The sequence below is a fragment of the Brugia malayi genome, assembly GCF_000002995.4.
Source record: "Brugia malayi strain FR3 genome assembly, contig: Bm_v4_Chr4_scaffold_001, whole genome shotgun sequence".
NCBI classification, from domain to species: domain Eukaryota; kingdom Metazoa; phylum Nematoda; class Chromadorea; order Rhabditida; family Onchocercidae; genus Brugia; species Brugia malayi.
The window spans coordinates 3731920-3749482 of NW_025062478.1; the positions used below are offsets into that span (position 1 = coordinate 3731920).

General features: G+C 21.3%; 2 protein-coding genes across 3 annotated transcripts; one reads left to right on the plus strand and one right to left on the minus strand.

Annotated features, from left to right (window-relative positions):
* Nucleotides 1-542: 542 nt before the first annotated feature.
* Nucleotides 543-9712, plus strand: Bm3310 (Uncharacterized protein; the record flags this gene model as incomplete). The annotated part of the gene is made up of 11 exons (XM_043081524.1): nucleotides 543-600; nucleotides 1875-1988; nucleotides 3166-3281; nucleotides 3493-3703; nucleotides 4312-4389; nucleotides 5061-5931; nucleotides 6333-6507; nucleotides 7072-7209; nucleotides 8094-8189; nucleotides 8443-8605; nucleotides 9357-9712. 11 exons carry the CDS (start codon nucleotides 543-545, stop codon nucleotides 9710-9712), a joined length of 2376 nt encoding a protein of 791 aa, XP_042937458.1.
* A 923-nt stretch (nucleotides 9713-10635) lies between these two features.
* Nucleotides 10636-16421, minus strand: Bm1072 (Uncharacterized protein; the record flags this gene model as incomplete). 2 transcript variants are annotated; one of them, XM_043081525.1, is made up of 4 exons in its annotated part: nucleotides 10636-10819; nucleotides 11898-12013; nucleotides 13219-13367; nucleotides 16400-16421. In XM_043081525.1, the coding sequence occupies 4 exons, from the start codon at nucleotides 16419-16421 to the stop codon at nucleotides 10636-10638; spliced, it is 471 nt and encodes a 156-aa protein (XP_042937459.1). The 2 variants fall into 2 exon arrangements, with proteins under 2 accessions (XP_042937459.1, XP_042937460.1); XM_043081526.1 differs by lacking the exon at nucleotides 16400-16421 and adding an exon at nucleotides 15268-15292.
* Nucleotides 16422-17563: the final 1142 nt, after the last annotated feature.

Here is a 17563-nt window from a genome sequence, read left to right on the forward strand (position 1 = left end):
TCTATTTCGAAAATTTTGTATCAAAATTTATTTCAATTTTATCTCTCCCTCTCTCTCTCTCTCTCTCTTTTCATTTCTTCATCATCTCATTCTCATTACTTACAGTGGTATTTTTTTATGTTCCCCCCCCCCCCCCCCCCCAAAACTGAAATAATAATGATTGACTTCCTTTTGTCCTAATGATTGTGAACTGTGACCCAATTGTCTTTTCGAAAATTCTTGATAAATTTTAATCTTTCAATCCTAACCATCTAAAAGCATTTCATTTTCCACTTTTAATCATCACTTCAATTGTCATTTATTTTATTAATATCAAAAAGTTACATTATTATCATTATTATTTTATATTAGTATTGCTGTCACAATTGTCGCTAAAGATTCGTTTCTTTTTTTTTTTTTTGTTTTGTAATCTGAAATAGTTTCTTTTTTTTGTTGTTTTTTAAATTTATTTTGATCAGGTATTTGTTATCAACGTGAACGATTGGATAGTATAATTGAACATAAACAGATTTGAAAAAAAAAGTAAATAAAAATCACATCGAATGATATCGTTCTTAATTAAGCAATTATTATTGCTTACTCTTTTATCACTTGCTAAAGGTTTGCTTTGATAAAATATTTCTAATTATCAAATATCAATGCTATCACAATATGATTAGAAAGTATTTAAATTTTCATTTTTTTTTAAATGATTTGTAAGAGTTTTATAAAGAAAAGTGAAATATAAAATTCATTCAACTAATGTTTTTTTTTTATACATATCATTTTGTATTATAAAATTTTATATCATATCATTTTTTATTATAAAATTTTATATCATATCATTTTGTATTATAAAATTTTATATCATATCATTTTTTATTATAAAATTTTATATCATATCATTTTGTATTATAAAATTTTATATCACATTTGCAAATAATTGAATTAATAAATTTTAAATATTGTGAAAAAAAAAAACATCTTATCATTGATAAAATAAAAAACATTGAATAACATTTGATTTAAACGTACTGAAATTAAAAATATTTAAAATTTAAAATATATTTGAAATTGAATTAATTTTTTTTTTTGATTATTTATATCATATATCATTCACTGTATTATTGTGATTATGTTCACAAATATTTTAATAATATTATGATTAAATTACTGCAGTTTTTACTCATTATTCAATGTTAATATCATTGTAATCATTGAAACAAATTCTTTATCACAAAGAAAATAGATATAATTTAATGATTCAAATTATGATTATCATATTCCTACTATTATTTTATTATTATTAAATTTTGCATTTGTTTTAAATAATTATCAGCTTTCAAAAAAAATTTTTTTTTTTGATTGGAACTTAACAAATAGCCTCCTAATTTGAAACAATTTTTTAAAATGAAATTAGAAGAAATTCTACAAAAAGAAAATTTTTTTTGTTTTTTTGAAAAAAATGAGTTAAAATTTAATCCAACCGTTGAATTATGATCGAATTATTATAGGTAGACTAAAATTAATAATTCTCAAATAATATTAAAATATATTTTAATCATATCTGTTATACTATTTTAGCTTAAAAAATTATTTTTGAAGAAAAACAAAACATAATTAATTTTGAAGTATAAAATAAGGAATTATAAAATTTGTAATATTTTCGCAATTTATTTTTTTATTCTTTTAAAATTTCACTTATTTAAATGGTTTTTCTTTTCTTATTTGTTTGCCAAATTTTTTTTTTTTGGATAATAATAATTTCATTTAATTTTGTTACTTTGTTAATTTTAATATTTTAATTTAATTTTAATATTTTACTTAAAAAAACAAAAAACAATAATTTTTTCTATCTTTCGTTCTTTTCTTTTTTAGTCAAACGTAAATTTTAGTAGTATTTGGCAATGAAGTAACAGAATTTCCGTTTAATTATCGGACCGGTAAATTAAATCAGTTTGTCGGATTTGCAACACCACATTCTCCACCACCAACTAATGGTCCATTTAGTAAGTACCTAATGTAAATTAATTTTAGAAGAAAATGCACAGTTACTTAGTATTAATTAATAATATGAACTAATAAATTAATATCTTTTTTCCATTGGAGCAAAAAATAAACAATGATTTCAAAAATTTTTTTAAATTCTTTTTCAAAAAAAATTTTTTTTTTTTTTTGGAAAAACTTTTTTTGAAAAAAGAAACTTAAATTGTAGAAAGAAAAAAACAAAAAACAAAAGTGTATACTTATAAGAAAGTTTTAAAAGATTCATATAAAAATTTTTATTCATTTATTATTTCCTTTTTTTTTATTTATTTTTTTGAAAAAAATTTAGCAACATTTTTTATTTTTTTGACCAAATTCAAATATTTGTTACGAATAATCAATAAGTGGAAAAAAATTTAATTAATATTTTATTCACTTTTTTTTGGCTTAATTTTTAGCAACAAATTGTTTTGCATTGATGCACAATGGACACACATACGCATACACACGTACGTACGTAGTCCACGCACGCCTGGGCATATATACACGTACACGCACACCACACATATTTATTTACACACATGCAAACATACATTATGCCAAAAATAGTGGAACGACAATTTGACCTATTTTCTTGTTTTTTTTTTTAAAAAATTTCATTTTTAGCAACAAAATGTTTGCATTGATGTAAACTGTGTTTTTACATCCTTTTCTTACATTTTAAAATTTTAAACTGTAAAAAAACAGAATTCAAATTGAACATCGCTTTATTAATGGCAAATAATTATGCTACTAATTGAAACAATAATTAATTGATTGAAATATTCTATGAAAATTACGATAACCAAAAATTAAAATTTTATTGTGTTCGAGAGTTTAATCATCATTCAAGAGTTTAGTCATTCAAGAATTTAATCAATCATTCAAGAGACATAATTGCATTACACTATTTTAGTTTGTAAATAAAAAATTTGCAGATTTTATTCTTTTATAATTTATTAAACTAAATTTAATACTGGATAATCTAACAGCAGAATATATCAATTTTCTGATTTTTAAAAGTTACTGTTCTAATTTTACTTTAAAGATTTTATTTTAAAATGATAATAGCCTTTTTTTTTTCGATTTTTTATTTTATTTCCATTTAAAAAAATAGTTAACAGTGAAGGATAAATTAGTAAAAGATAAGTCAAATTCTAGTATATGGTTCGGTGTGGGCATCATGGTCAGCATGGTCATTTTGCGTGAACAAGGTACGTGTACGTGTACGTGCGTGTAATACAGTACGAGGATTTTCATGTCTTGGTAAAAAGCAGGTAATTTGTATGCTACATTATCAATTTAAAGAAAAAAAATCCAAAATTTTCATCCAGTCTGCATATGTAATTTCTTTGTTTTCTGTTTTCAAATATAATTTTTTTTTTTTTTGAAATTTAAACTTTATTTTGAAAAAATTTTTTTTTTAATTTTATAATTTACAATATAAAATTAAATTAGCATAATTTTTTGGTTTTTTGTTTTTTAAAGGAATTCATGGAATGTGACTTAGATTATATGCAACCAGCAGTACAAGAATCCGACTATACGGCAGTTGATCCATGGGAAGAAGATCGAAAAGAAGCTATGAAGCAACTTTATTCTCATAAATATTCATCAGATCAATCAGAAAAAGTGAATTCAGATGAGAATAAAAATAAATTTATTCCACGTGAATCAGAAATACGTCGACGTGAACGAGGTTTCATTATTTTCTATAAATTTTACATCAAAATTAAATCTAGAAAAAATATATTTTCAAAAATTATTTATTATTATTAGAAAGAAAGATAAGAGTTAAATTTATTTATTTTTTAGTTTTTACATTAAAATAAATCTAAAAAATATTTTTTCAAAAAAAAATTTATTATCTAAAAATAAGATAGAAAGAAAACAAAAACAAAAACTTTTCGTTAAAAACAGAAAAGAAAAAGAAATGAGAAAAAAAAAATATTTATTCTATTTAATTGGCTAAAATTATAAGTGATATAAATAATTATTAAAGAAATGATCAATTTCTTTTATCTCAAAATTATATTAATAGAATTTTTTAAGTTTACAAATTCTAATCAAAATTATTTAAATTTGATTAAAAATGATAGACATAAAATATTTATGTTTTTAAAAAAAAAAAGTTTTTTTTTCGAGAATGATAAAATGAAAATGGAAAGATAAAAAAGAATAATTTGAACGAAAAGAACAAAAAGGTTTACTTAAACATTTAGCAATTTGTAAAACAAAAAAAAATTTAGATCACAATTAATATGATTGTTTGAAGTGATAAATGATAATGATAATTATTTTTTTTAGTGAGAGTAACAACAAAAGAATCTCATAATGATTATCAGTCGATGACGCAAGAAGCAGTGTTAAATGATAAACAAATCAGTTAGTTTGACAATATTTCTAAAAATTTTTCTCCTATTTGCTATTAATTTACGATGTCAATTGTTAATCATTTAAAAAAAAAAAGAAACTTTAATTTTATCTTTTTTTAGCCAAAAATATTTATTTTCAATTTTTATTTCATTTAAGAGATAAAATTCGTTTTTTTTTCAAAGAAAAAATTTTTTAAACTATTTTAATTATTAATTTTATGCTATTAATTTATAAATTAAATAATAAGAGAATAAAACAGAGAGATTAATTTATTTATTTATAGTCAGTTTAATTTATTAATTCAAATACGAAATGATTTGAATTGTGTATTTTAGAATTTTAGTATGGCAACAAATTAATTATTGTTGTTTTGTTTAGCTTTTTTCATTAATTTGTCTTTTTGGTTCTTTTATTAAAAATTTGATCAGTTTTTCAAGCCATAATTTTGATTACAAACTTAAATTTCTTAAAAAATTAAAAATTAAAATGAAAAATTTTGTCTATTTCAATTAATTATTTTATTAACTATTCGCAAATGTTTGCTTTTCCAATTTAGTAAAACAATAACAAATAGCAGTAACAGAAAAATTAAACAAATTTGAACGCAAATGCATAAACAATGTAAATAAATTAATGAATTTAAAAAAAAGAAAATAAATAAATTTTCCTACAAATTTCAGCATCAACATTAGCTACTACTCGAGATTTCAATACTAAAACAATAGGACAATCATTATCACCATCATTATCAAATGCTATAATTACCACTGATATGCCATTATCATCTAATACTAATAAACAACAACAACAAAAGCAACATCCTTCTGAATCACTTGATCAAATACCTGTACCAGCATCGATCAGACGACAATCACCAGTTGCATCTGAGTCATCACTTATGCAATCAGTCCATCGGTCACCGCAAATTTCACATTTGTCGGATGGATCAAAATCAGCACAATTTGATCAGAATGAACGATCAGTGCTTTTTACAGCAACAGAACGAATTTTAATTGATGAACATGAAAATGAACCAATTTTATCAGTTAATGATAATGAAATGAACACAGCAGCAATACCATCAAAAGTTTTAGTATGGATGCCACCTGGTATTACTACATGGATTTCACATGAGACAACCAATGCTAATGATAACTTTCCTAATATTATCACAACAACAACAACAACTAGTAATAATTTATTAAATTCGATTAAATCTAAAACATTTATATCAGAAATGAATAAAATATCATCATTATCAACAACAATACCAATAACAACAACGAATACAATGAAAATGTCAAAAGTTGAAGCGAAAATTCCATCAAATTATCATTCGTCCATATCAATACCAATTGCTAAAGCATTAACACCAATTGATAAGAGCGAAGCAATGATACGTCGTAATGAATTTACTGATGATAAAACACAATCTGCATTTCCGGAATCGAATACGTTAAGATTAAAAAGTTTAAAAATTCACTCAAATCCTGTAAATATCAAACCAAAAATTTCCAATTATGGAATATCATTAAAGAAATTCGACCAACTGTAAGTTAATTTTTTCATTATTTACTTTTATTAAATTAATATTTTAATTATCACGATGAAATAGTATAATTAATTATTAGTATTTTTATTTATCTAAGTAATATATATATATCCATTTTCCTAATTCTTTATTTTTTGGATTTTACTTTTGTTTTATTTTTATTTAAAATGATGTATATTTAAATATTCATTTTTAAAAAAAATTTTTTTGTTTGTTTTATTTTGCTTTTATTTGTTATCATTTTTGTTATAAAAAATAAAAAAAAATGTTCACAAAAATAAAAAAAAAATTTTTTTTTTCGAAAATACGAACAAAAAAAAAAAATTGTTTAAATTGTTTGTTTAAAAATTGTTTTAAAAAAATAAAAAATCAAATAATTCATCAAAGAAACATGAAATAGAGAAGAAGATCAACAAGGATTATCATCATTTGATATTCTACCTGAACATGTTATCACTGATAATAACAATTTGAAATATGCGCCACGTAAAATATCAGACGCATTAGCATCAGCATCAAAAACATACGTTGCCGATCAATCACGCAAAATATTACAAAATGGTAATTTTCATCAGGTAAATCACTCTTATCATTTATTATCTTATCATTTTTTTTTTTTGAATTACTATAAAATGTAAATATAATTATTACTTTTTCATTTCTAAAATTTTGATTCCTATTTTTGAAATAATTTTCAATTTCTTGGATGAATGTATGAATAAAAATGATATATGAACTTTTTTTTTCTTTTATAATAATTGTTACAAAATTTCAAAGACATAATTTGAGTTTAATTATTATATATTAAATATTTAAAGTTTAATAGTTAAATTATTTAAAATATTGCAGTACTAAATTTCATGTTTAAACAACTATTTTTAGTAAAAATTTATGAAAGGAAATCAAAATTTAATTTGTTGAAGAGATAAGCAATTATTCAATGATTTCTTTTTTCAAGACATTATAATATCAAATACAAGTATTGCAGTATTGAATTCCGATTAAGTTAATAAATAAACTATTAGCATTGTTGTTGCATGCGTAAATTTTTTTTTTTAAAACTTCATTTTTTTGGTGAAAAATTTTTTTAAAAAATTTTTAAAAATATGGTATACAAAAATGAAAATATTTTGTGATAGGCAAGTGATAATGATAGAGCTGCTGCTGATAAAGCATTGGATTTATTATTGAAAGCGATGTCCTCTGATGACGATGATGATGATGGAAATAATAATGATAATATCGATCAACCGACAAAGAAATCATTACCTAATAAAGTTACTAGTTATCCAATAATTAAGTAATTTTCGAATATTAATATTTCTTCGAATTATTTATATTTGAATATTCAAACTCAAAATTAAAAGAGGAAAAGGTATAAATAATAATTGCAGTATTGATTAGAAATAGAAATTTTAATTTGTATATTTAGCAATATTTATACTTAATTAAATCTATCATATTCTATGGTACTATTTTATCATAGTTAATCATATTATTATCAGCAATATTATCTAAAAATAATGAGAATTGAACAATGATAACAATTACACCGATATTATTGTATTTTCATTTTTGATACAAATTATCATTTCACATTCTTCCATAATTTAGTTTTAGCATAGCAAATTTTGCTATTTAATCAAAAGTAATTGTTAATTTGCATATGATTAAATTTCAAAATTCTAACGTTTAATAATTATTACTGCAATATTTATCAATGCTATTATTATTATTACTATTACTACTACTATTATTATTGGGAAATTATCACTGTTATTATTATTGGCATTATTACTATCCATATGATTATTACTAATATTATTGTTATTATTACTATTATCGTTATCATTGCTTTCATTATTATTGTTTATTATTATTTCTGCTATAATTACTTTTACTTTATTCAGAATGTAAAAATATTTCTCACTTACTACAGCATTATATTACTTACTTTTGTACACTGATTATTAGCTTTGAAGTAATCCATCCTTTAATATAAAGTTTCTGGAAGAAATTAAATTAATTTAGTGAAATTATAAATTAATTTAATAAGATATAAGTGCTGAAAAATTATATAATATCAATTATTAGCTTCATTTCAATTCTTCCTTTTTTCTTTCTTTCTTTCTTCCTTTTTTTGTTTTTGTTTTTATTTCAGAATTTATACGTTAAGGAATCAAGCAATACTGAAATAGAATTGGAGGAAATAAACAAAAATGTGGAAAGCTCAAAAAGTTTGAAAAAAACTACCGAAGTAATGGAAAATTGAATAAATTAATGTTTATGCATTTCACTGACTAATAAATGTTTCACAAAAATGTAATATTGATGAAAAATATAAAAATATATTCTTTTTTTATTTGTCAATCATTCTTTTTTCACAAATATTTGCAATTTTTTTTTTTTTTGCAAATTCGAAAAACGAATGTTTAAACAAAAGTTATTTTGAAAATTAAAATTAAAAATAAAAAAAAAAAAAAAAAAACATAAATAAAATTAAATTATAGGAGTTAAATAAGGAAAATAATAATAAAATGGAATCACACTGGAAAGCGATGAATCTGAATTTAGTACCCAGAGGACCATTAACGTCAACTTTTACGCCGACAACAGCGCCTACGGTTATTGATCAATCTCGAATATTTTTAGTTTCAATGAATGAAAATGCTAGTTAGTTTCTAAATATTTTTAATTTAAAATTATTGATTTTTTTTGTCTGATATATGTTTTTGAATGTTTTATGCTAAAATGTTTGAGATTCATTATAATTTAACATTTTGCATAATAAACAAATGATTGCTTACAAATACATTTGGGAAAATTCAAATTAACCCAAAGGAATAAATGAAATGAATAAAGTTTATTCATCTATTCATTGAATAATTTTAACATTTGATAAGCTGCTAAATATACTGATATCACAAGAAAAAATCAAAATTCGATTATTTCATTCATAAATGACAACAAAACATTAAAATGTCAACAATTAAACTAATGCAAATTTTATGTCAACAATAATTTTATTTCTTAAAATTTTCAAATCATATATTTTTTATCATATTTCATATTTTTTTTTATTTATATGATTTTATCTATATATTTTTCATAATATGATTAGGAGTAATATGTTATAATAAGGTATTTAATGTTAATATTAACAGTAGGTTAATAATAAGATGATAATAACAAGTATTAACAACAATGATAGAAATAGCTTATATAAATATCAAATAATTTAAATATCATGCAATTCGTATTTTTGAAAAAATAAATTTTTTTCTTTTTTAAAAATAAATAAATGTTTTTTCTTATTTTTCAGCGCAATAAAATAATTAAATTTCATATTTTTTTTTTCCTTTTGTTTTTATGTGTTTGTTTGTTTGTTTTTTTAATTAAAATTTATTTTTTCCAAATTTTTTAGCATCAAATTGGTCAGAATGGACAAATTGGCAACGATGTTTTTGTGGAAAACAAATTCGTACACGAGTATGTCACTATGAAACGTCATTTCTTGTAAAAGGATGTCAAGGAAAAAGTTATGAATCACGTGAATGCTATGAACGTGATCATTGTCCAACGACAATAGCGCCAGTACCAACTCGAGCATCATTCATTTCAACAAATATTGAATCAAAAATTAGAAAATCACCCTTACATCAACCACTTTCCACTGCTACTGCACAAAAAACTACTGATTTGAAGGAAAGATATTTTTCAACATATAATATAAGCAGTAATATTGGTCAAATGATTGCTGAAAATGATAAATTACGATGATATCATTTTTAGATATTAAATTAAATTTTAACATTTAAAGTTTAAACTTATCAGGATATCATAATATATCAGGATAACCATATTAAAGCATCATTTTGATTGAAATTATCAGGATTATCATACACTGCTATTATTTTGTCAAGATTGTTACATATGTAATTTCACTAAATTTGCTTATCACTTCATCATGAAGCATTTGAGTTAAATTTTATCAATGCATTAATCAGACAATGGTAAAAAAGACATAATGAGCAAAATTGTACCATTAAAAAAGTATTACTGATAAGTAATTCTGTAAATAATGAAGTAAATGAAAACAAACAAATTATTCGAGTATTTTTTTTTCTTCTCTTATTAGGTATTTTCGAATGATAAATGTATGTTGTTTATGATAATTGCATTTTTTACGATTTAATGGAAATAAAGAAGTATGAAATTTGATGATAATTTCAAAATGAAGCAAACCCTAATTTTACTTTAACCATTCTTATCAAAGATTTATTTCCATCCAAAATTTCAATTTTAGAATCATGAAATAGAGGAAGTTATCATTTTGTATTCAGGAAAATTTTTTTTCTTTTTATGTTCATTTATTTATTATTTTGAAAAAATAAAAACAAAAATAAATGTGAACATTTTAAATTAATGCAATTCCTCTTTCCCTTGTCTTTTCCTCTTTGTTTTTTTTTTATTATTTTTTTCTATCATATAAAATTTGTTCTTTTTTTGCACTGCAAATATGTTTATAAATCCATATCGGATTTGAAATATTAAAAAAGTGATAAAAATGAAGAATTTATATCCATTATCAGAATTTATGCAAATCAATTTGTATTTTTTATCATTTATATCATTCTCTCTTTGTAAATTACCAGTAATATAAATTTTATTTCATATTTTAGCAATATTTATTCGCAAAATATTTACAACATTTTCTCATCACTTTTCCGTGTTCCATTAGTAGTATTACCTATTGTCATACTTGTCATTTGGGCAATCCGATCGTATTCATGACATTTCTTTTCCAGTTCCGTTGCAACAAATCGAAATTCAAAATCAATCGCTGATTTAGTCAATGGATTACCTTGATCGGGTGATGAAGAATCACTAAAAGTAGAACTAAAAGTTAGCAACTTAGCTACTACCAGTTTCAAAATATTGATTGTATTGAAATTCTATTACTTTAAAAAAATATGAAATTGTTTCCTTTCTTTCTCTTTCCTTCTCCCTCATCTATTCATTCATTTTCCTATATAAATTTCATATGGAATGAAAATTTCATCAAGCAAAATTTCATCTCCATTTATTTCTTTCCTCATTTGGATTTATTATGCTCAAATTTAAAATTTATGCTTAAAAAATTTTTTAGGAGAAAGAAAAAAAGGACAAAAAAGGAGATAAAATAAATGCTTTGATATATGCTACTATAATATTTCAAAATATTTTTACTGTGAAAACAAAATAAAAAAAATTTTTTTAGCTTTTTACTAATATACTTTTCTTCTTTTCTTTTTTATTTCATGCAACAAAAAACATAAAAATAAAAAAAATTTTTGTGCAAAGATTTTAATTATGATTAGCCATTAAGTGCTTATTCTAATTTATTACAATTGCTTATCCCAAAAATAAAATGACGAAAAAGAAGAAAAAAAAAATATTAGTTTCATTTTTTTCAGTCATCACTAAACAAAATATACCATTCTCATTTTATTTTTATCATTTACCAATGATAAATACAGAATGTGGTTACGATACCAAATTACGGTAGCAAAAAGTAAAATGAAGTTACCGTATCCAAACAAGATTACGATACCGAAAATAAAAAGTACAATGAGAAGCAGAAGAGTGAATTTTTAATAAATTTCACCGAGAATATGCCAACTAACTATTCGATATTTCTCTTTTTTTACATATCTTATTTTCATTGTTGTATTTATTTTAATTAATATATTTACTACTGCTATTTAATAAATCAATTACAACTTTATCAAATTGCTGCATACGGTGCTATTATTTGAAGCTATTAATAAGTAGAATAAAGTAGTATAACTTCACCAAATATACGTAATTCAGATATGAAAGAATTGAACGAATAATAATAAAGCTAAACATTTTACTGTAAGTTACAGTACACCCTTGTTCACTGTATTACAGTATACCATTGTTTTAGGAAAAAACGACTAACATATATGAAATGGCAGATGTCCTAGTAGAATTTGTTTTGTCGCAATTTAACTCCATGTTATTATCATCAATCATTCTGGTATTTGGTGGTATATTTGGTTTCGAAATACAAAATTGCTTAAAAAAAAAAAAAAAAAATTAGTAGAGAAATTATTTTGATCAATTACAGATCATTTTTTGTATAAATAATTAATTGAAAGTTTTAATTACAATTAATTAGTATAATAGAATTAAAATATGAATGTTATATGCGATTATTCATAAGATGCATTAGCACTTAGTATTTGCAATATTTCAAAACTTTGCTAAATCTTATTCTATTTCTTAAAATTGCTTTCATTATTTATTTTTATAAGAATAATTTTTTCTTCTAATTTTTATTTAATATATGCTTTGAGAAAGCAAAAAATAAAATATAAATAAAAATAACACAAAAAATTTTTTTCATTTTTTTTATTATTTTCTAATTTTTTTTATTGAATACTGAAAAATTGATAATAAATAACCTTACTTGCTTTTTAAATAGCCTGAATAAATAACAAATTATGAATAAATAAAGTGAAGTTTTAAGTAATGCATAAGAATATAATAATTTAGAATATGGATTATCAGCTGTGATCGGCAGAAAATTTAAAGAAATTTAAATTAGAAATGAAAAATACACATATGTATGAATTGTTTAAATTAATTCACATATGAGTTAATTCATATATTATTAAAATAAAATATGTGCAAGGAATGTGTTTTCACACTGCCAATTTCAATTCTATTTGAACAGTAATTTTATGCAATATTTATTATAATAGTCATTTTCGAGTATTAAAAACAAAATAAAACTATTTTTTCGTAAACAAAATTTTTGAAAAGTTGAGAGGAATTAATAGAGAATGGATTTAACTTTTGCATTAAAATTACAAATTACTGCATCACACTAGGATAGTAAACAAATAAAATATCTAAATTATAGTTAATGTAAAATTATTATCACACTTTTTTGATATAAATAAAAGTTATAAAAAATCACTCAGATCTCGCAGTCATATTCTATAAATTCTTTTCATTAAATTATAAAAATCATAATCATAAGTTAAATTTTAAACTGTTAATCTTCAGTTTTATTTTTTCCTCTCAAAAATATCAAATTTTATTCTTTAACACTTTTATTTTTTTTCCTTTATTTATTATTATCATTTTAAATTAGTTTTCATCAAATAATTTCTTAACTTACACATACATGGTACGCAAATTTTCAATATTTTCATATCAAAAATTTAATTTTTTAATTTAAATTATTTAAAAAGAATTTTATCCTTTTGCTAAACCTTATTTTGAAAATTAAGCGTCGAAATGAATGCTAATTTGGCGCAATTATCAATAGGGCTTAATAGATCATCGTAAGCGGCAACTGTCGCACTTGAATTAATTGCTGGTAAGCGATAACGACGAAGATATGGCGATGGATTATGCACTCCTAAAATATAATCATAATTTCATTAAAGGATGAAAAATTTAATAAAAAATTAAATTGCTAGTACTATCAAAAATTGAAATCATAATTTGATTATATAATATGCAAAAATTTTATATAAAAAAATGTATGTTTGAAATTTTAGCCAAAAAAAAAAAATTATTTAAAATGCATAAGTAAGACATTTCTGATTGTAAGCAAAAATGTTATACAAAAAAGAAAATTTATGCTTAAAATTTTAGTCAAAAAAAAAAAGAAAACAATTCATAATAATATTAAAATGTTCAGATAGTATTTTTCTTTTTTTTTTCTTGGTTAATTCAAAATTTTTTGATTTAATTAATTAATTTAAATATAAATAAATGTAAATAAATTAATTTAAAAAATTAATTTTTTAACTTAAAATTTAAAATTACAAAAATTTTACAATAATTTAGTAAAGATTTTTATCTCAAATATTTTTTTCATATATATTAGTAGTTTTTAAATGTAATGATTATTTTTTTATTAATTATGAATTAAAAATTTTAACAGCAAGCAAAAAGTTTTTGTTTTCATTTGCAGTAAATATTAATTAATTATCGGTTTAATCCATTCTAAAAAAATATTTATGAGAAAAATTCAATATTTTCAAAAATATCTTCGAAAGAAAAGAAAAGAGCAAAAATATATTTATTAAAATTTCTATAACATATAACTAAAATATTAAAATTTCATTATAAAATTTTTTTTTTGTTCTTTTTTAAAATAGTTATTTATTATATTTTATATTAAAGTCATATAAAATTCACTCTTCAAGCTCATTATTTTCTTATAATAAATATTTTTTCTTTTTGCTTTGAAAATGACAAAAATAAAAGCAAAAAAAGAAACCAATTTTTCCCTTCTTTCTTTCCCTCTCTCCCTCTCCCTCTCTCTCTCTCTCTCTCTCTTTGTTAATTTACGTCAATTTTGTTTCATTTGTTCTCACATCGTTTTATGTGATTTGTAAATGATACCAACATACTATTAAATTTCATTTTTGTTTTTATTACTTTGTGAATATATCAAATTTTTATAAAAGAAAAAAAAAAATTGAATTTCATCATTTTTATTTTTACTTTTATAACTAAAATATAAAAATAGCTAATCAAAAAAAAAAGAAAACAAATTTATACCTATCAAATTTACTTAAAAATATTTCATTTTATATTATACATTCTGATTTTTTTTTTTTTTTTTTTTGAAATAATTTGTAATTTCTCGACATGCATATAAAAAATAAACAAATAAATTAATTAATGATATAAATAATTATTAAAACTATAAGATGTGCAAAAGTAATTTAAAATTAAATTTAACAACAACAGAAATCGCAACAGTTTTTTTTTTTTTTTTTGTTTGTATAGCATTTGAATTTATACTTTAAAAATAAACAATAACAAAAAAATAAATTAGAAAAAAAAAGTAAATTTATGAAAAAAAAAAATCGAATGATACAGAATTAGTAAAATTAAAAAGATTTGAAATAGAACTGTAAAATTTGCTAATAAAACTTATCAGCATTAAACAGAAAAAAAAAAAAAAAGAGAAATACCTATAGATTGCAAATAAAAGGAAAAGTATTTATTAATTAAAAAATTAAATCAATATAATAATAATAATAAAATATTGATAACAGTAATAATAAAGATATTAATAATTAATATTAATAAATAATAATAAGTTGTTGCGATGACTACTAATATAATATTTTCAACTTTTCATCCTTCTTTTATAAATAAAAACCTTTTGTCATGCATTTCAAGAAAAAAAAAAAAAAAAACGAAACAAGAAGCATTTTATAGAATTTTATAAATTATAAAATATTTATAAATTTTATGAAAATTTTCCAAATGGCAAAAAAAAAGAAGAAAAAACTGACTAATTTCTACTTCCGTCTTTACCATTTTTCCCCACGGGAAAGGAATGGGAATTATTTTATGATAATAAAATGTGAAGCATAAATGATGCTATGAAACTAATATAATAATCATTCTTGGGTAAACATTTCAAATTTTTGATCAACATAGGGGTCAGTTCAATATTAACCAAACAATTTCAAATTTTGACCAATCATAGAGGTCATTGAATGTTGACCAGCGGATGAAACATTTCAAAGTTAAATTAATATAAATGTTAGTAAATTAATAAATTTTTGAACAAATATTTCGTTAGAGAAATTTGCTTATTGAAAAGTAATAAAAATTGAAAACAAAATATTGAAATAATGCATCATTTATTGAAAATTCTAGTAAATAATTATGCAAACAATTAGACACTATTTTTTTTTTCAAACTCAAACTTTTTCATTCTTAAATTAAAATAATTAATATTAATATTAATACTTTTAAATTGATTTTATTCCTTAATAATGACTTCATTTAATGCATCCGATGTTGCTAATTATGATTAAAATTATTTTGGTCAGAAAATTTTTAATTAAATTAATCCAAACAATTGCGGCATCATGAAACTTTAAAATTTAATAAATTTTTCATAATTGTCATCATACGTCTTTCATGATAAATAATTTTCCACCACATAAAATTATAAGTTAGATAAAAGAAAAAAAAACTTTTTCTCTTTTTTTTAAAGTAAAGTTTTTTAGCAAAACATTAAAACTTATAATTTCACTTCTATTAAAAGGAAAAGAAGAGAAAACGAAAAATAGAAAAATCATAATAATAACAATTTTTTAAATGCAAAAAAAAAAAACATTTGCATTTCAATTTATCTTATTGTTTTTGTCTTTGTTTTTAACTTTTTTCATTTATTCCTTTTTTTTTTTTTTATTATTTCACTGATATTTTTAATTTTAATTTATAGTATTATTAGAAATTGATTCATTATATTTCATATTCCTTTATTTACTTTGATTTTTTTTTTTAAATCGTACAATTAGTTTAATTATATCAAATTTATCACAGATACTTTTATCGATTAAAATCATTCAAATTAAACTTATTGAACTCATTATTAACCTTTAATTAATGAAAAAAAGTAAACAAACAAACCTGAAATGGGTGTATGTGACATATTTCAAACAAAATAACTTTTCATACACTCATACACATATACCTTTCGTTATTCTCTTTTGATAATATTTCACCAAACGAAATGATATAATCGATTTGTGATTATCACTTCTTATCACAATAATTGATTTGAATAATTGTCCTTATCAGCAATATTCGTTTCAAAGTCACCGCTTTTTTGATCACAATAGTCAAATATCTGCATTATAGTTCTTATCAAAAATAATCCATTAAAATCACAATTTCTCTTATCACAATAATTAGTTAAAATCACAATTTCTCTTATCACAATAATTAGTTAAAATCACAATTTCTCTTATCACAATAATTAGTTAAAATCACAATTTCTCTTATCACAATAATTAGTTAAAATCACAATTTCTCTTATCACAATAATTAGTTAAAATCACAATTTCTCTTATCAATAATTGATTAAAATCGTTGTTGTTCGTATTACAATAACCGATCAAAATTACTGTTCTTAATACAATAATTTAATTTCAAAAATTAAAAATAATTATAGTTAAAACAAAAAGAGAGAGACAGAGAGAGAGGGAGAGAGAAAAGGAAAAAAAATTGAATTGGAAAAATGTCAAATAAATGTGTACAAGTAAGTTATATTTGATAGATTAGAAAATATTTCAAAAAAAAAAAAAGAGAAATTTTTTTTTTTTTTACCATTTAGTAAAGCTTTAAGCTTCCACTTTAACCATTTCTTCTTCATCATCTTTTTATTATTCAAACATAGAAAGAAAGATGTAAAAAAAAAAAAAAACCAAACAAAAATGAAAAAAAAAAAAAAAAAACTAAAAACTAAAAAAAAACAAAAAACGATGAGTTTTTGGTTTTAGTTTTTTTCTCTTTTTTTTTTCTTAAAAAAAAAGAGTGATAGTTTGAGAAAAACAATAATAATGCATTTGAAGTATGCTCTAAAAGGGATTTTAAAATGAATGAAAAGAAATATTTGAACAAAATATATTTTATCAGTATTGACAATCTTTTTTTCCTCTCTTTCCTTTCCTTTCACTGACTCTTCCTTTCTTCTCATCTATTTCTCTCTCACCCTTCTTACGTCCATTAACCTCTCTCTCTCCCTCTCTCTCTTCGTCTGTCCCTCTCTCTCTCTCTCCTTTACTTTAATAT